The sequence below is a fragment of the Copadichromis virginalis genome, linkage group LG1, assembly GCF_057382275.1.
Source record: "Copadichromis virginalis isolate Kocher_CV1m ecotype Utaka linkage group LG1, C_Virginalis_male_GT1.1, whole genome shotgun sequence".
Taxonomy (NCBI): Eukaryota; Metazoa; Chordata; class Actinopteri; order Cichliformes; family Cichlidae; genus Copadichromis; species Copadichromis virginalis.
Genome location: NC_140618.1, coordinates 23194680 through 23214197, shown reverse-complemented (window position 1 = coordinate 23214197; position 19518 = coordinate 23194680). Strand labels below are relative to the sequence as shown.

The 19518-nt window shown below is 40.1% G+C and overlaps 1 protein-coding gene across 2 annotated transcripts in view; it reads right to left on the bottom strand.

The window, feature by feature from the left end:
• Window positions 1–2452: 2452 nt before the first annotated feature.
• ano5b (anoctamin 5b) overlaps window positions 2453–19518 on the bottom strand; it is a 28827-nt gene continuing 11761 nt past the window's right edge. For both annotated transcript variants that reach the window (XM_085455313.1, XM_085455316.1), the window contains 18 exons: window positions 16049–16156; window positions 12597–12665; window positions 12136–12420; window positions 11825–11944; window positions 11643–11749; window positions 11428–11562; window positions 7858–7963; window positions 7525–7585; window positions 7055–7206; window positions 6655–6729; window positions 6323–6569; window positions 6046–6224; window positions 5823–5920; window positions 4268–4398; window positions 3957–4162; window positions 3658–3836; window positions 2799–2904; window positions 2453–2681 (listed from right to left, as the gene is read on the bottom strand). In XM_085455313.1, the coding sequence (XP_085311439.1) occupies window positions 2454–2681; window positions 2799–2904; window positions 3658–3836; window positions 3957–4162; window positions 4268–4398; window positions 5823–5920; window positions 6046–6224; window positions 6323–6569; window positions 6655–6729; window positions 7055–7206; window positions 7525–7585; window positions 7858–7963; window positions 11428–11562; window positions 11643–11749; window positions 11825–11944; window positions 12136–12420; window positions 12597–12665; window positions 16049–16156 (2592 nt within the window). In that variant the 3' untranslated portion in view covers window position 2453. The remainder of the gene's footprint in view (window positions 2682–2798; window positions 2905–3657; window positions 3837–3956; window positions 4163–4267; window positions 4399–5822; window positions 5921–6045; window positions 6225–6322; window positions 6570–6654; window positions 6730–7054; window positions 7207–7524; window positions 7586–7857; window positions 7964–11427; window positions 11563–11642; window positions 11750–11824; window positions 11945–12135; window positions 12421–12596; window positions 12666–16048; window positions 16157–19518) is intronic.

The following is a 19518-nucleotide window of genomic DNA, read 5'->3' as shown; positions in this document are numbered from 1 at the left end:
GCTTTGAATGTCCTTCAAGAAAACAGGAGAACTATTCCTGAAGACTACTTAAAGAAATGACTAAAAAGCAGCTTAAGAGAGTTCAGGCTGTGTTGAAGAATAAAGGTGGTTGTGCCAAATATTAACTGTTAAGCTTGTTTAAATTGTACAGATGTTTTTCTGTGGAGAAAAACGTGATCTTAAAATAAAGTTGGATGAGATCTTTATGTTGGAGAAAGATGCAAAACATAGATGCGCTGGGTGTCTTATTGTAATTGAAAATAAAGCTCCAACAAAAAATGACTTTTCTTTATTTATTGGGAATTTTAACAATTTTAATAAGTTCCTGTTCAACAGTCGACAGAAAACTTACATATTGATACTGACAAAATATTTACATGATCACAGTTCATGCACAAAACTGGTACACTGCACATAGTTTGCAGCAGTAACAAATACTATGCAACAGATGTTGAGAAACAGATAGGAATTTTTTTTCTTTAAAAAAAAACATACAAAAACAAATTAAGACAGATGTTTAAGGCATTCGTTTGTTGGGAAGTCCATCATGGATGTTGCGGGATTTTGCACGCCTCAGTAAACAGTCATGCTCAACAGACACTGAAAGATTTTAAATCCTGAGACTGGAGTGAGTGTCGACTGTCAGATATATCCTGCTGATTGCATCAGCCGCTTTACTGTAAGAAGTTAAAGCACAAACACGGAAACCTAAAAAAGCATAACAGATTTATACGCACTCTATATGACAAATGATCAACTTATTAAAAAAATAATCAATCAGACGCTTGCTACAATGTAAAATGTAAAGCAGGAGTCTTATTTTTCATTAGTGTGGTGGAAGAGCTGTCTGAGCTAACACTGCTTCTTGGCCAGTTACGAGGTGATGAAGAGGACAATCTAAAACAGGGGTCCCCAATCCCAGTCCACGAGGGCCGGTGTCCCTCCAGGTTTTAGATCTCACCCTGGGTCAACACACCTGAATCACATGATTACCAGGCCTCTGGAGAACTTCAGGACATGTTGAGGAGGTCATTTATCCATTTAAATCTGTGATGGATCAAGAAGACATCTAAAACCTGCAGGGACACTGGCCCTCGTCTACTGAGATTGGGGACCCCTGATCTAAAAGAAAGAACCCAAATGCTGCAAGGTCTTTTATAGGCAAATGTAAAAGCATAAAAATAGTAACTCTAAACACAAATGCTTCAGGCCACAGGGCAGAAATGGATCAATAAATTAATTGCACTATAGCCCCTTAAAAAAACAGCATCTTTATATTTAGTAACCAGCTCATTAACTATGGTCAGCTATAGTTAATGAGCTGGTTACTAAAACCATTTCATGTTACTCATACATATCCCCACCAGGCTACAAGAAGATCTGCTTCCTGTATAGTTCTCAGCTTGCGGTTGGACGATTAATAATATGTGGTGACATAACTAATGTGAAAGTTGAAAATTAAAAGTTGGCCATTTATTGTATAAACGGGGAAAAGTAAAACCAACACATGATCTGTCCAGCGCCCTGACAACATGTTCTTCATGTAGTCTATTTTGTTTGTTTGTTTGTTTTTAGAGAAACTTTACAATTGGTCCCGCAGCAACTTGGTAATACAAGCAGAAGATCAGACACGAGCCTGCAGCTGCTGTCTTAACGCATTATTTCTGTCGCTAACTCAGGTCAGAGTGAGTGGAAAAACACCACACATCTGATTGTTACAGTGTTACTGCAGTGTGATGGAGGTACTTGGTTTTCAAATGCACAGTTTTAAAGAGCTTTTTTCTACATATAATAAACACTCAAACAATGAAACTCATAGTCTACTAGCTCGGCTGTAGATCAGTAGACATATTGTTATGTAGCTACCTATTAAAATAAAAATAAAAAACTAATCATGGTGAAGCTGTCCGAGGAAGCACCGCCAGTTGACTTGTGTTTCATCTCGCATATGTTTTTAAATATTTGTAAGCATGAGTGTTTTCTACATTCACAACTGACTAAATATTCAGTCCTTCATTCTCATCAAAGACTAGCATGCAGAATACTAAATTGACGTCACAGTCAGCTCTTTAAAGAGGAATCAAACCCACTGTCACACATTCAAGAAAACAAACCTTAACTGTATCAGAAAACACAGAGATTATGCTTTTATGACAAAGAAAGATGAATGTAAATACAGTTTTTATGGAAAATGAACGCTTCGTCTGCAAAAGAAGCTGATTTTAAGGAAAATAAAATGTTATACTGCACTGGATTTTAAATGCTGTATCTATGCGTTTCCTAACATAGGAGTATAATGTGGAAGGCTTTATTGTCCATCCAAAATGAAACAAATAGCGTTTTGAATTCAAAGACAGAAGCCCTTGCATATGGCTGTTCTCAGGGAGAAGAGAATACACAGACATGTCCGCCCTCGGCTTGGTTAGCTGGAGGTGTCGCACCTCCAGCAGGTGCTACAGGCACTCAGAAAGCACTTCGTGTTTGTCTGGCGTCAACGACGTTTCCGAAGTTTGCGGCTCTGTGATGAAGCTGGCACTCAGCTGCAGTTTGAGCCTTTCCACCTCGTAGTTATGCAGGTGTTCTTGAATCAGGTATCGTTCTCGCTTGATGCGCGCCTTCACATCTGACGGGACGTCTGGGATCATCCACGCAATAAAGAACTTCACCACAAAGACCACATGCTGCAAAGAGAGCGTTGGTAAAGATATCATCACTTTGCAACATTAATTCAGGTTATTATTTATTTATTTATTTTTACGAGTGAGGAACGTGTGAGGGAAAAGTGTATTTTGTCTTACTTCCATGATAATAATGAAGGCCATTTTGGCTGCCAGGATGTGCCAGAACTGCATGGTGTGAGTGTACTCGTTCTTGTGGCCTGGAGGGTGCCGGTAGTCACGGTATCTGTACAGACCAACAAGAGAGCGGCGTCACATGCAAAAATTTCAAGGGTTTGCAGAGAATGGTCTGAAAATGAGAAAATATCCAGTGTTTGACATCTCTGGGGGAAACTAACTCAAATAACCACTCGATACACCACCAATGCTTGCAGAAGAACCTTATAAATTGAAGTGAATGGGCTACAGAAGCTGTCATGTCAATGTGAACCAACATCTCTGAGGAACTTTTCCAGCCAACCATGAAGAAATAAGGCAATTCTTAAGTCGAAAGAGGGTTCAATATGCTGCTAGCAGTGTGTGCCTAATGAAGTTACCAGTGAGTGTACAATAAGGCTCCCATAACAGACAGAAACATGAATAAACTGAAAAGTACGTAGATCTGTGCAAACAGTAATTTGAACCTAACTGACAAGTTTGATGAAATGCCTTTCATAAAAGTTATGTTTGCTAACATGTAAACACAACATTAGTACTCATCTACAGTCAGTGAGAATGCCAAATATTTACTCTGATTTTTGCCTCACGAAAGCCTTTTCACCACCAATTGCTGCATGTAGCAGCTGGAAACAACACTGTAAGATTAGTGAGCCTGAATCTCAGATGAAAGATCCTAAAACACTCCATTGACAGGCACGAACTGCAGAGTCTTGCAATGACTTTCATTGGTTAACTCATTCTACCAATATTTTGTAAAGGATATTTATTAATGCTTTAAATATGCTGAAAATATCTAAAGAGCTTCTTTCAGCTCTAATACCTGCAGGTCGTATTGAAGTGACGAAACCAGTTGTCCTCAGTCATATTTTGTGGTCGTATCGGTATTCTGTATTCTGACAGGCTGCTGTTGATGTAGCCCTTCATGCTGGTACTGTTGCTGTAGGCATACAGGTACACCATACGGGGGATCATGTCTGAGGTGAAGGCCATGATGAAAGCCTGGAAGAAAAGGGACCACAAAAAGTTGTTTCTGAAGCTTATTTCCAGGCTGATACGTAAGCACTATCTCATGAAGTTTAACCTCATTTTAAATGCGATGAAAGGGGAAAAAAAACTCACATTGGTAACAACAGACAAGATGGCCACTGAATTTAGGATCTCCTGCCATGCTCCGATGTTTCGAGCCTTGGATGCCACTGGTCGCCTAAACTGGGTGGTGAACTTCCAGGCGTCCACCCTGATTTCCAGGATGTTGTTGAACAGGGCCAAAAGGGGGGCCAAGGGGAAAGAGGCCACAAAGAGAGTGATGAAGCCAAACTGGATCACTGGAATTACAGGGAAAGCAGTCAGGACAAGTTAAACATTTCCTGTTTAATGTGACTTTTTAATTGATATTTGAATTTATCAGAGAGACTAGTGAAGCATCTCACCCATCTCTAGGTACTCGTAGAACAGGCCCAGCTGGCTGAAGTTCTGCAGAACATGATCCTGCTCCCATCGACTGTAATGGTTCTCGGGGTTGTGACGTCCCTTTCTGCTGCTCCACCAGTTACGCATCAACCTAGCAAAAAAAATATGGAAAAAATATGGTGGAGCTTTCCACAACGAGATTTTCAGAGCAAGAATGGTGACGTCAAGCTGCAGATTTTAAGATGCAGTTCTCCTCTGAGAGTTTAAGACACCACCTCAGCACCTCTAAAGTCCCTGCTTGTTTTGTAGCAATTTCAAAGGTTCAAGAAGGTTTCATTTTGTCATGGGTTCATGTAAAAAGTGTGATTTTTTTTAGTTTTTTATAAATACTGTTTTCTGTTAAGTCGCTTTCATTTATGCGCCAGGCACTTAAAATCCAGCTAATGATCTTCACTTACACTTTTAAGCTGCAATAGGCAGAAATTCTTTTAGCATGGCTGGACAAAAAATGCACGACAGCTTTTCAGTTTAATGTAATTCAAGAGAGGAAACTCTCCCAACTGCCTCTGGGCTTTGTTTTCAGGCTTTAGAAAATTTACTGTATGATGGAAGACTGTCAACAAGCAAGGCATTTTTCTACCTAATCAGGTAAGGTGAGGCAATACAAAGAGCAATACAGTCAAATTCACAATGGGAACTGGATGTGGTGGCTCCGTGCGTTAAATGGAGGGGTTTGGGTGTACCTGGCCCTATGACAGCTGGGATAGGCTCCACCCCCAATGTTAGGCCCTGGTTTGACAATTTTTGCTAGTGCTTCTAGATGCCGATCCTTGTGGATACTTATTTAGGTTTTTAGGTGCTTTCCTGCTACAGCACACTTAATTCAAGTGATCATCTTGTTATCAGGCGTTTAATACGTGAATCACTTTAATTAGGTGTGTTAAAGCAGGGACTCGGGTCCTTAGGAGTGGGGTGACTGTAGCTCAGGAGGTAGAGCAGGTCACCTACTGATCGGAAGGTTGGTGGTTCAATCGCTGGCTCCTCTAGTCTGCATGCCAAGTATCCTTGGGCAAGACACTAACCCCAAGTTGCTCTCTGATGCATCCATCGGAGTATGAATGTGTGTGAAGAGAGCATTCAGACAGCACTCAGTTTAGAGTCAGTGCTTGTGTGAATGTGGCATGTTAAGTGTCATACACTTAACTGTGATGTGTGTGGGTAAGCAATAGTGTGTATATGTAAATGATGCTGTGTCTACATGTGTGTGTGTGTGTGTGCGTCAGGAGGTTGGAGAGGACTTTAACACACAGTTATTTGGTTGTTGGATTAAATGTTTATATGAAAATTAACTTCATATTTGCTGAAATTGAAGTTACATTTTTTACTCTTGGACATTTCTTTCTAAGGGTAGGGTAAAATATTTTTAACTAAACTTTACGCCATAGATAGTTAATGTATTATCTTTGTGGTTTCATGTAAATCTCTGACTTTTTTCCAGACTTTGGAGCTGATGATGGTTTCACAGATTGTGGCTTATTGTTCGGCCAAATAAGACAAACATTTGACGGTACTCACGGCAGCAGAGCTTCTTGAATGTTCCCCCATAACTGTTTCCCCGCCATGACGATCAACAGCTGTGTGGTCAGCTCTATCAGGCAGCCTCCGGGGTCACACTAGGACAGCAAGAGACAGGCTTTTCTGTCACATTTCTTGTATTTATGAGGATGTCTGCTTAAAGAAATACATCTCAGTTTAGAAAAAAAGAAACAATGCTTAAATGCTGTCTTTTAAAACTCACCTCCTCATTCCTAAATTTCTTCCATTTGCCAAACATGTATGTGTAGTTACCCGGGTAACCCACAAATTTGCCTTTGAAGAAGGCCACATAGAAGCAGGAGGAGTAGTAGTTGACAAACTGGAACATGAACATCTTCGTAATCAACCTGTTCTCATATTCCAGGTGAGTTTTTGGTATTTCTGCAGGAAGCAAAGCATCATCAGTTAGCAGATCAGATAGTAAATCATCAGTTTTATTGTATTTTCTAAATCCTGTTTGCCCAATTAAATCCCAGTACCCATATCAGTGATCCAGATGGCCACCTTCTCATAAAAGAAGTTAAGGATCATGATGATGACAAAATTGATGCAGGAAGCGGTGACAGAAGTCGCCAGCTGTGGGGTGATCAATCCGCCGACTAGCAGGGTCTTGTTTTTATGGTTGCCGGACTCTCCTTTATGGTTGCCAATGATACTTGCGAAGGATGCATAGACAGCCAACCTATATGCTATGACCCCAGTAATACAGGCCAGAATCAAAGAAATCTGTGGAGAGAACACACATGATTTATAAAGCTGTGACTAGTTATAAAATCACACACACATGCACTTCAGCTGAATAATCGCTTACCCAGAATGTAACAGTGGCTCCAGAGAGGCAGTAGCGAGCACACCTGGTGTGGAGGGGGAGATATGGCTCCATTTCCTGAAAGATAAATTGTTGTTATTTAAAGCTCAGACAGACAGAAAAATACCAAATAACCTTTTCAGCAAATTTAACTGCAATATCTGTTTTTCCAGCTTTAGAAAGCCGAGTGGGAGGCAGGAGGTTTGGCAGTGTAAAGGAGCAGGAAGAGGGAAATGGGTGCAAAATGCAATGAGGGCTTTAACCTGTGAGAATGAGGTTTAAATCCTGGGAAGGGGAGCCTTAAAACAGAGAGAGGAGCACTCTTTGTACTCAGTGTAATTCCCATTTTTTCCTTTAGGTCCAAGCTTTTTGCCTATTATAACTTTAATAGTTTGAAAAGCACCTGTGTGATCTTGTTGAGTCTCCTGTTAGTGCATTTGATCTCAAACTCAGGCCGAGTTTGAAGCTCTTGCTGTTCCTCTTCAAAGTCCACCAAGTCCCACTCGTACTCCAGCCGGGCCTGGCGCCGCTTCCAGAACTCCAAAAACAGAGTTACTGTCAAAGTCAAGAAAAAGACACGGCATTTTTTAAAAACCATAACTGGTCAAGATCGATCAAAACTCTCATAACTCTCACATCCATTTGGCTTTATGCTGCATTTTATGCTATGCTACCTACAAACAGCCCCGCTGCTTTGGCATAACAGCATAATTGTGCCAGCAAATCTTCCCGGACTGGAGCAGTTTAGGCAAAGTTGGACGCTCTTTTCGTGTGAAAGGGCTTTAACTGGGAAAATCTGGCCAACAGGAGGGGGTTTCGTTGGATCTCCTACAGAAGTCAAAAACAGCAAGAGCGGCACAGACTGACACTTACCCCAGATCCCCATAAACATGGCAAAGAACACGGTTGCCTCATTATCAAACAGATGGGATTGCTGGAAGAGAGAATATGGAAAAGTATAGGTTCCTCAGACAAGCACAAGAGATCACATGCTGGGAACAAACAGGGTAACATGCTGGTTACTCAGTATGTAGCTGTATGATTAAATGTGGTCAATCTAAAACATTTTAGTCTATGCAATAATAGTTGACCTTTTTTCACTGATTACATAAACCGCATTGATTTAAATAAATTGATACAATGTAACATATGTGTAAATGAAATTATAATAACGCGACCAGCTAATATATGAAATGGAATAATTACCCAGGATGAGAGACACGTTGAGTCGAGCCTCCAGAAAGTGCAGTTTTTATCGCAAAGAGGACACATCATGATACTGCCTCCTATTTTAGGGTCACATATTTCTTTGCTAAAAATAAAACAAAATAAAGAAACCCACAGATGAACATACAGTACACACAGTAGAAGGCAATTCAATAATATTCAAAGTGTCTGTATATAATATTGTCTAAAAAGGGTATTTTGCCATAGTATAAGCATTAAAGGGACATTTCATCGCTCTAAAGCACATTCACGGTTTCCTCTGGCCTCGTGTGTTGTTCGTCCATTCTAGACCTAGAGGGCATAGTAGCGGCACATGACCTAAAGTGGCTCAAGTGCTCGGATCTGGCAGTGAACTGCAGGCTGGGCAGCCTCCATTTATCCACTTAAAATTGGGTGTGCAGGGTTTTTTTGTGAACAGTTCGGTGATCCAGCTCCACCAACTACAGGGACAAGAGGCGCAAGCCTGCAGAGGTCTGTCAAGGAACTAGCCGAAGAAGTGGAGGAAATGAGCTACTGTTTGTGGCTACAGAGGAGGGTCAGATGCAGGGGGTGGCAGAGGGATATCCTGATGTAGCCAATTGCCGCCTCACCTGGAGATGTACAGGGTACAGGGTGAAACATTAGTGACAGGTTACCAGCTGAAGACCCTGAATCTGACCCAAAGTGCACTGGAGGAGGTGTGAGGCAGAGGGCTGAGCAGGAAGTCTAGAACCTGTATATTTTATTTGGTTTTTAAATGGATTGAAAAAGTGTCTTTCTATCTGTGACAAGAGTGTGATAGGATGTAAACACTGGTGACAAAGAAAAGAGCACAAACACAACAGCTACAGTCTGCATAGCTTGGTGCTTGGTTTTATATTTATATATATTATACAGTGGGGCAAAAAAGTATTTAGTCAGCCACCGATTGTGCAAGTTCTCCCACTTAAAATGATGACAGAGGTCAGTAATTTGCACCAGAGGTACACTTCAACTGTGAGAGACAGAATGTGAAAAAAAAAAATCCATGAATCCACATGGTAGGATTTGTAAAGAATTTATTCGTAAATCAGGGTGGAAAATAAGTATTTGGTCACCTCAAACAAGGAAAATCTCTGGCTCTCACAGACCTGTAACGTCTTCTGTAAGAAGCTTTTCTGTCCCCCACTCGTTACCTGTATGAATGGCACCTGTTTGAACTCATCATCTGTATAAAAGACACCTGTCCACAGCCTCAAACAGTCAGACTCCAAACTCCGCCATGGCCAAGACCAAAGAGCTTTCGAAGGACACCAGGAAAAGTATTGTAGACCTGCACCAGACTGGGAAGAGTGAATCTACAATAGGCAAGCAGCTTGGTGTGAAAAAATCAACTGTGGGAGCAATCATCAGAAAATGGAAGACATACAAGACCACTGATAATCTCCCTCGATCTGGGGCTCCACGCAAGATCTCATCCCGTGGGGTCAAAATGATCATGACAACGGTGAGCAAAGATCCCAGAACCACACGGGGGGACCTGGTGAATGACCTGCAGAGAGCTGGGACCAAAGTAACAAAGGTCACCATCAGTAACACACTACAACGGCAGGGAATCAAATCCCGCAGTGCCAGACGTGTTCCGCTGCTGAAGCCAGTGCATGTCCAGGCCCGTCTGAAGTTTGCCAGAGAGCACATGGATGATACAGCAGAGGATTGGGAGAATGTCATGTGGTCAGATGAAACCAAAGTAGAACTTTTTGGTATAAACTCAACTCGTCGTGTTTGGAGGAAGAAGAATACTGAGTTGCATCCCAAGAACACCATACCTACTGTGAAGCATGGGGGTGGAAACATCATGCTATGGGGCTGTTTTTCTGCCAAGGGGACAGGACGACTGATCCGTGTTAAGGACAGAATGAATGGGGCCATGTATCGTGAGATTTTGAGCCAAAACCTCCTTCCATCAGTGAGAACTTTGAAGATGAAACGAGGCTGGGTCTTCCAACATGACAATGATCCAAAACACACCGCCCGGGCAACAAAGGAGTGGCTCCGTAAGAAGCATTTGAAAGTCCTGGAGTGGCCTAGCCAGTCTCCAGACCTCAACCCCATAGAAAATCTGTGGCGGGAGTTGAAAGTCCGTGTTGCTCGGCGACAGCCCCAAAACATCACTGCTCTCGAGAAGATCTGCATGGAGGAATGGGCCAAAATACCAGCTACTGTGTGTGCAAACCTGGTAAAGACCTATAGTAAACGTTTGACCTCTGTTATTGCCAACAAAGGTTATGTTACAAAGTATTGAGTTGTATTTTTGTTATTGACCAAATACTTATTTTCCACCCTGATTTACGAATAAATTCTTTACAAATCCTACCATGTGGATTCATGGATTTTTTTTTTTAACATTCTGTCTCTCACAGTTGAAGTGTACCTCTGGTGCAAATTACTGACCTCTGTCATCATTTTAGGTGGGGGAACTTGCACAATCGGTGGCTGACTAAATACTTTTTTGCCCCACTGTATATATTTATAGTAATGGGACTGTAAACGCTTGAATTCACAGGTGAAGCGGTGTGGCCCAATACTTTTGTCCACATAGTTTATATAGAAATTAACCAGTTTGAAAGTCCTGCACAGAGCCCTGACATTAATCCCAGCACACACTTTATGACTGTTAAACAGGTGAAACAAGTAGTCCATCACTGACTCCACCAGCCCCCTTGTTGGTGAATGTGAGAAAAAATATCAGTGTGCCTTCCTTAAAGAGCACAGGTTCTTATTATACAATATGCCTGCTGGTTTTAGTTTTCACTGGTCAGCAATTATCCATCTATTCTCCTCCTCTTATCCAGTTCAGGGTTGCAGGGCAGCTGGAGCCCATCCCAGCTAGTACAGGGTGAGAGCCGGGGTACACCTTGGAAAGTTCACCAGCTCCGCAGGGTTAACACACACACAATCATACCTATTGGCATTTTAGAATCACCAGTTAACCTAACCCCACTAAATGCATGTCCTTGCACTGTGGGAGGAAGTCAGAATACCCGCAGAGAAAGGATGGATTTGAAGCCAGGACCTTTTCACTGTACCACCTCTCTGCCTGTGGTCAACAATTACATACACTTAAATGGCAGTTTAATGGTCTCCCCTAGCCTGAACTATTGCAGTCAGCTAAAATGTCAGATCATGAAAAGTTTTATTGTTATGATTTACAGTAAACAGTCTGAGAGCTATTATTATTTGGAAGGTTGCAGTTTGTGGTGCTGATGACCTTCTACATTATAGAGAGCGCTGTGTATGTTAACTAGCCTACTCTGCTCAATATAGACTACATATAACAGACAAAATATAACTTTGCTTTAATTGACTGCAAAGTGTAATTAGTCTCTTTCTAAAATAATTTAAGCAAAACAAAAGAAAAAAAAACTATAACCTTCACAGGAAGCAGGATTTACTGCAACATCAGATAAGCTTATTTTTAGCCAGGTGTACTTACAGTAATAAAAAGACTTCTTCCTGTATAAAGTAGATGAAGTAAATTGTTTACTTAGGTTTGTCCAAACAGCTGCGATGCCCCCTGGTGGCACTAACCTTGTTATGTTGTCATCATAACTGAGCACTCCATAGATGAAACATATAAGGCCCACAACAGCTGCCAAAAAGAGCATCTCTGTGTAGAAACCCAACCAGGCAAAGTAGATCCCGATCTTTTCTCCGTAGTACTTCCTGCAAGCAAATGAAGAGTTTAACATCAAGACAAATGGAAATTTTAGACGTAAGATGATATGGGACGTGTGTTTGTTTACTTGATGAGGTTGAGGGGCTGCTCTTTATAAAAGCAGAGAAACCTGGCCCAGTGCTTGTACAGGTTGTAACGCTCCTCTGCATTTCTGCCCTTTTTCCAGTACCGACACTGAAAGCGAAAGACACAATGTCAAAACAGGACCCGCTGAACAAAACACACTTTGAAGTTGGCAACGTGTCTTACATCATGAAGGGGGAAGGCCGCCGTGTAGGTCCCATTGCTGAGTAATCGCTTGATTCCCGTCTTTTCTCTTTCTTTCTGCCCCTCTTTGTAGTACGCACAACGAGACAGGATGTAGAACACCTACCAACGAGAAGGAGGTTTAACAGAAGATTAAAGGATTTGGATTTACCCTTTCAGCCAAATGCATTTTACGTTTTGCCTGACTGATACAAAACACTTTTGTGGTCATTGGGGTAAAACCCATAAAAGGATCTTAATTAATAAAAAACAAAATCATTAAGAGATTTAAAATATATCTTTGAAATACTAACAATTCTATTTCTTGTGGATGGTGGGAAGAAAGTGTCTTTGTCCCCGATGAGGAAGAAGTCAGTCTTGGTCTTGTCGAAGTGGTAGGTGAAATAGTCCGGTTCTGGGTGCATGATGTTGCCCGGCAGTCGAAAAGGCTGCGTGAGCCACTCCAGAGCGACATCCTGACTTTGAGGAATGTCACTCTTCTTGAAGGGAACTTTAATCTTCAAGACATCAGCGTAGGTGGCCAGTACATCCCTTGGAGCGTGGATCTTTAGGAAATAGGTCTTTTGGTCCTTGGAGTCCTGGTGGAAAAATAAGGAACACTTAAAGGAAGCATCTTTGTTAGGATTTTTGAGGCAATAATCATGGCATTGTCAAACACTGAGCCATCCCTTTAAGACAATTATATCTGGACTCAGGTGTGCCTTAGCACACTGTCCACTAGGTGGCGCTTGAACTACACAGTTGAATTTCTTACCGATTTGTCTTCTGTCTCCAGTTCCAGTCCTCTTTTCTCCAGGTTGGCTTCAAACGCCCTCCTTCTCTCCTGTGGATAAACACACAAACCAAAAACATTGGCGCTCAACAGACTCATGCCTGTTTTCCTTTTTACGGATCCATGACAGGGACATTCAGCCAAAGCCTTTTCCTATTTATTTATGAGTATTTACGACTCAAACCTTTACAGTTTTCCCAAATGAAGGTATGAAGGCCTACAGGCACGGGTTTCGGATTAAAACTGGTAAAGCACCAGCAACTTATTCAGGGAAAAGTTGACATCTTAATCAACAACAGGCACTGAGCATGTCAGTAACTGACAGCACAACTGCCCACATGTCTGCTACAGAAGCACAAAAGTGACCTTCACTCCTTAATGTAGGGAGGGATGGCCACATAACAAAACATTTAAAAATATAAAAATGTACCTTTATTTGATACACTTTGAATGAATCAAAATAAAACATGACAACAGTGAGCTATAAAAAATAGCTTATGTATATATTCAGTGTATTCAAATGACAGATACAAAAATGTGGTTAAAGTTGAAATCTTGGCAAGCCTCTTAAAGCAAATGACAAAAAGTGTCATGTTTGTGTTGGATGTTTGGAAACTCATGCAGAACATTTCAGATGCCATCATGAAAGTGTACCATGTCTGGTTTTCTAACGTCTGCTAAAACCCACGTGAGCTTGAACGTTGTCGTTTTGCTATTCAACATCCAGCATCATCTTGGTCAGATCAAACTTTTAGAACAGAGGTGAACACGCCCATATTTATACATCACGCACCCCTATACGCCCTGTGGTGCCAGGTGTGGTTAACATGAGGGTACCCTAGCAAATGACAAAACATTTGCATTTGATTGAGTGAATACATTTCAGCAAAGTTAACAAAAAACTGTATTACCAAGATCATACCTACATATGAATGTTTGATCTCGTACAATCTTATCCGTGAGGGCTGTGAGAGTGAAAATGTAAACATCTTCTCCTCGGAGTGCAAGGGTATTTATAACACTTCCTTGGGGATCTAGTGTGCTCTATGTCACTGCATCAGTGATTTTTCTCCCTGAAATGCAACTGAGCAGCACTGGCCCTGTATCCAGACGCAGCTCCTGTGCTCTGCTATCCTGGATCTTAGAGCTCTGTGTCTTTTTTATATATGCTAGGCCACATGGACATTAGATGAGACAGATGCCACTTGTTGTGGGAGCATGTGTCTCTTTGTGGTTTTCCTTGTTATCCAGTGGGTGTATGTGATACTCTGAGAGTATGCACCCCACTGATAAGTCCCTCCTGGAGGATTAAGGAAAGTATTTTTAAAAGGGATAAGACTCAGTCTACTGCCATTTGTCTCGAGTTTGGAGGTTGTTAAAAGAAAATACTGGAATTTGCCATTAAATAGTGAATCAGATCTCTTATGTGGTAAACTTAAGCATGACATAATAAGTGTTCAGAGGGGTGTACTATAAAAGAAAATCAGCATAGTAACTATTAGATAACCTGCTCCAGACCAGATTACTGTAGGTTTCAGTAAGCTGCATTTTCTCTGACACCGTATCCTGTAAGTGTAATATAGATACTTTGAATATGCTCCATAAACGGTAAATTGACTCTACTGGAGCACTCAAAGCATTTCATACAACGTGCACTTTTTTCTACACCTGAGTGCTAATGTAACATTCACATCCTGGTAAATGCACATTGGGGTTCAGTATCTGGCATGCAGACTGAAGCAGCCAGGGATTGAACCACCAACCTTCCACTCAGATGACCTGTTCTACCTCTTGAGCTAAAGACTACTCAGAATATAATCAGTAGAGCTGACTAAACGCTACTGAGTAAAGCCTAGCCTTGTGTCACACTGTCACAGTAATTTCCTTTCATTTATATTCAGAAGGTCGTGTACATTTTTAGATTTGGCCTTTTTTTTAAACATTGCTTTGTTTTGAAGCTTCTAGAACACAAATGAGAAAACTGTCCATTTATATTTGCACCATATTAACCACTGAAGATATTCAATTAACAAAATTAATTCCACTTTGATCTGGCGACAAACTTAAGCAATTCTCCTTTAGGAGGCTAAGGAAAAGTGTAAAAGCTAAACACACTGAGCAACCTGTAATCTTTAAGTGCATGCAGTTTTAAGTTTCAGAGCTCTAAAGTGCAGTTTTCACATTAGAAATAAGCAGTAGTGCCAATGTAGTAGAAATATATTAATATATTTAGGCCTATTTTACCACTCTGTGCACTTGTGATAATTTCCACAGAATTACTCTCATCAGTTCCTCTGATATTGTCTCTGACTGGAGTAAAAACCCAATTTTGTACATAAACAGAGCTAGATGGCATTAGCCAGCAAAGCCTGGCAATGTTAAACTTGTTCCACTCCTCAGGTGACCACTCCCTTGTTGTTTCTTTAATATCTTTGTATCTATGTGATGTTTGCACGTCTACTTTTTTCCCCAAGCAATTTTTTGACCACTTGGGGACAGTAAAAACAAATTTCTGAGTACAAAAGAAGCACACAGCGAAATATTGCAGGTATTCACTTCTTTAAAGGTTTGTTTTTGGGCCTTTAAAGTCTCCTGAAGGATGTATCTGGCTGTTTGGATCCGCTATGTTCACCATCCAGCTTCTGTGTCCAAAAGAGCCCCTTTCGAGGGCACGATATAACAATCCACAATGTTATCTTTCTCTGTTTAATCTGTTTCTTCTACAATACCCACCAAATCCACAATGCAACATATAGTAGTTTTCCAAGGCCTGTATATTAGTTTCTGCAAACATAAACTATGCAAACATAGTTTCTTCCCATAATGGAACCGCAGCGATGACTGTGATGAATAATGCAAAGTTGATGATGACCAGTTAAGTGTCTGAAATCTTGATTTAGTGCTGACGCACAGTCAGCACTAAATCAAGGATGTGTCATAGCTTGCAATTGTATGACACTATTCCCTCTTCACTGCTTGAAAGGAAGGCAACTCATGAAGGCTCACGAAGATATTTCGTGTACCTTCACTTCTTAAATAACTGAGGGAGAACTCAAGATATTTAACCCCTTGAGAGGATCTTCTCTTTGGAGGGTTGTTGACCCACTGCTATTAGGATGTTTAAAGCCCCATTCTCACATTGCTTGAGATGATCTCAATAAGTTACATGATGAGGAGGAGGCACAGTGTCTTATAGAGGTTTCACATCTTGGCCTTGCTTCGTATCTTGGCTCATAGGATGTCTCACATGATTAACAGTCTGGGTTTCCATTTACAAATGTCATATGTTCACAGAAAAGGGGTTGACTCTCACTTCCTCTTTACAGCATGGATTCCTGTTCCAGTTAGAAATTGCATAATAATATTGTCTGCTAGCATTTTAAAACGCTGAGTAGGCAAGTAATGACAATTTGGCCCTTTTCTGTTACGCTTACCTGTTTCTTTTCTCCGTCCTTGTCATCTACGTAGGACAACACAAAGTCTATTCTTCGTACTCCGTCCCTAAAGAACACAGTGTCTCTGCTTGGGTCTAGTTTGTCTGTCTGCAGGAGAAACAACCACAAAGTAGAGCTTTTAGCTTTGAAACATTGGGAAGCCAAACATACGTCCACCCTTGACAGATACAGACAGAAACAAATTAAACTGACTCAGGCTTGCACTCATACAACTGGATACATAAAAAGCACAGAGGAAATATACCCTCCTGAGTCACAAAGAAAAAAATATTTTGACATTAAGCTGAAATCATACTTAAAGATCATACAGATGACATAACACCTTGTGTCAAAATTTGGAGAAGGGGCTAAAATGACAACTTCAAAAGTCCATTATGGATAAGAAGTATTGTATATGATAGATGTTTGAAGGAAATAATCTTTCCATGGCAGCCTTGTTCCACTTTGTTTAAGAGAGTTCTCACTTTCCAGAGGGCTTTATTCTATTCTTTTTTTCTTTATCCAAACAATACTCAGGATTTTCTATGAATCTGTTGTGGTCAGTGCCATACTCTATGCTGTTGCATGCTGGGGCAGCAGGTTGAGGATCCTGGATGCCAACAGACCCAATAAACTCATCCGTAAAGCCTGTAATGTTGTAGGGGTGGAAATGAACTCTTTAAAGGTGGTGTCGGAGAGGTGGATGTTGTCCAAGATAAAGACAGTGCTTGACAATAGCTCACACCCACTCCATGAGTGGGTGTGAGGTCAGTCACAGGAGCACGTTCAGTGAGAGACTGAGATTATCCAAATGCATCGCTCAGAGACACAGGAAATCACTCCTGCCTGTGACTATCTCACTGTACAATCCTCCATCTAATGCACACGTGCGCACTGCAATCGTTGCACATCCTTAACATCACATCCTCTGCAGAGAAAATTACAAAGTCAATATAACAATGTGATCTATATATATTTAATTTTGTGTAATATACTGGGATATTTATTATTAGATGCATTATTATTTATTTATAACTTTGTTGTATAATATTTATTGATTATATTATTTGATTTAGTTTAGTTAGTTACTGTTCTTTACTGGGATTAATAAAGCATTCTGATTATGGTTTTCCCACTTATCAGAAACATCAAGATCATTTGTTACTCTGACAGCTTACTCTTGAAGCATCTGTCTCAGCTTATTGAATCGGCTATAACTAGGAGCTAGTAAATTCAGATCTTAGGTTATCTAAATCATGCTGAAACCAGAGCTGCTGAATAGAAAGTCGCGTCATCTCTGTTCACTCCAACTGGCCATTGTTTTACAGCAATGGTGGAGCACGGAGCTTTGCTAAATTTCCAAAAGTTAGCAATACATGGTAGCCGTGCCATAATCATATAGCAGCAGAGAAGTTTGATATGCATTTTTCAAAGGTAAGAAGTTGAGAAACAAGTCTGTGTGTTATCAGTATACACTCTATTTTAGGACTATTTGAAGACTACATGACAAGAGGCAGTAAGTCCTGGTGTCCACTACGGAGGACAATGAAGTTTAGTTTTGGAAGTAGTAAAATTACTGTGCAATTTTGATATCCTACTAACTCAAAGTTAAGACTCTCAAATTGAAGAAACAATTCTTATGCAATCGAATTATAATATCTGCAAAAAGTCCCCAAAACAAACAGTGTTACTTAACCTCTCTTGTGGCCATAAAATATGGAAGCTGAAATTTCCATCATTTTGAAATGAAGTCAGAGAAGTCATGCAGATTCCATAAATGCTGCTTGACAAAGTGATCGTAAACTCATGTCCCCAACATAGGAAAAAAATTAATTGCTGGGTCTGAGGATGATATATGCAGTTTAGACCACTGATTACAGAGACATCAACCCGTTCTGGCTCTTCAGCCGAAAAGCATTTTTAAAAAAACACTTTCTCTGACTAGAAACATTTAGAGGGCAACAATGATGACTGTAAAGAAACCAGATTTAACTGCAAAGCCTGAACGCTACACAATCAAAGCCTAACATTACACAAAAATAGCGGACGGTAGAGGAAAAATGTGTCGTGTCTGTATCGTTACTTAAATTTCAGTATTTGATTACCTGAATGCATTTAGAATTCTAACATTAAATACTTTTCCATTAATGTAGAAATTCATCTTTACTGTTTCCGTATATAAGAAACCTTTACGCTTAAATAAACAATAACCATTATTTTCAGCTACTCTAATTTCATCTATCATGCATCCATGCACGCACGATCATTAAACAAAAAAAGAAATTGAATGTATGTTAGTTTTCTCTGCATATAAAGGCAATCTGAGTTTGTACTATACATTAAATAATTTAGCTTGGGATCTCGAAATAATTGGTGCTGCATGGTAGGTAGCAAAACGAGATATTTGAGCTGATATTCAATAAAAATAGTGAGAAATAGCATGTCTTAACTCCACTTTGAGCTAGTTAGTGTGAACTGCCTGTATATATATTTTTAATGTTTATAGATAAAGTCTAAAAATAATGTTAATTAATTTAATGCCCAAAACACACTACATGGAAAACTTGAGTTTAAATGATGTCATTTTGTGGATTAGCTTTGTTGTTCTATTAGTATGTTTCACATTTATATGGCTTCATTTCTTATTATGATATTAAATCTTTGCTGCTTTTCCATTTTTGTTTATTTTAATCATTTTTGTCTGTCATTGATTGCATGACCCGTCTTGCAATGAAAGAATAACAAAATAAAAAAGGTAACATACATTTGAATTGAAATGTTTAAAAAAAACAAAACATACTTTAAGAACTATATACTATTACAGTGACTTGACTAGGACTTGAAGTGCCATGTTGCCTGAGCAGTTTGCTGCACTCCACCCAGGGTTTTTTTTTTCTTTCTTATCAGACGCTGTCATTGACTAACAGACTTTCCTCTAAAGGAGTGTGACTCAGCTTCTTATATTCAGGGTGCAATTTGTGGGGAGAAAACCACAGAGGGTTTATTGTCTGAATCCTGTTAGTGTTTATTACTGCTGTCAGTTTCCCATTTATAACAACTAAACTAATTATAACTTCAGCTAAACAAGATCACACAACCACAGCCTTTAAAATAATATTACAACATTTTTCTGTGACATTATCTGTCTTATTATGGCTTTAAACACAGGTGACCCCGTCGAGACAAACTGTTTAACATCCCAGATTAAATCACATTTCCACTTATTGCTATTTAACCTCAGTTTTAAATGAAAAAATCTTAAATTTCAACTGCACAAAATGCTGCCAGTTTAAAAATAATGCAGCAATATTAGGCTTAGAAAACAGACTTTTTCTGCAATCCTGCAGAAAAAGTCTGTTTTCTGATTTTTAGAGTTAACATATATGCAAGTTATGTGTTTTACAGCATCCTGAACCATATGTGAATGACTCTCAGGTTAGGCTCGATCTTTTCACTCAGGAGTGTGGCTG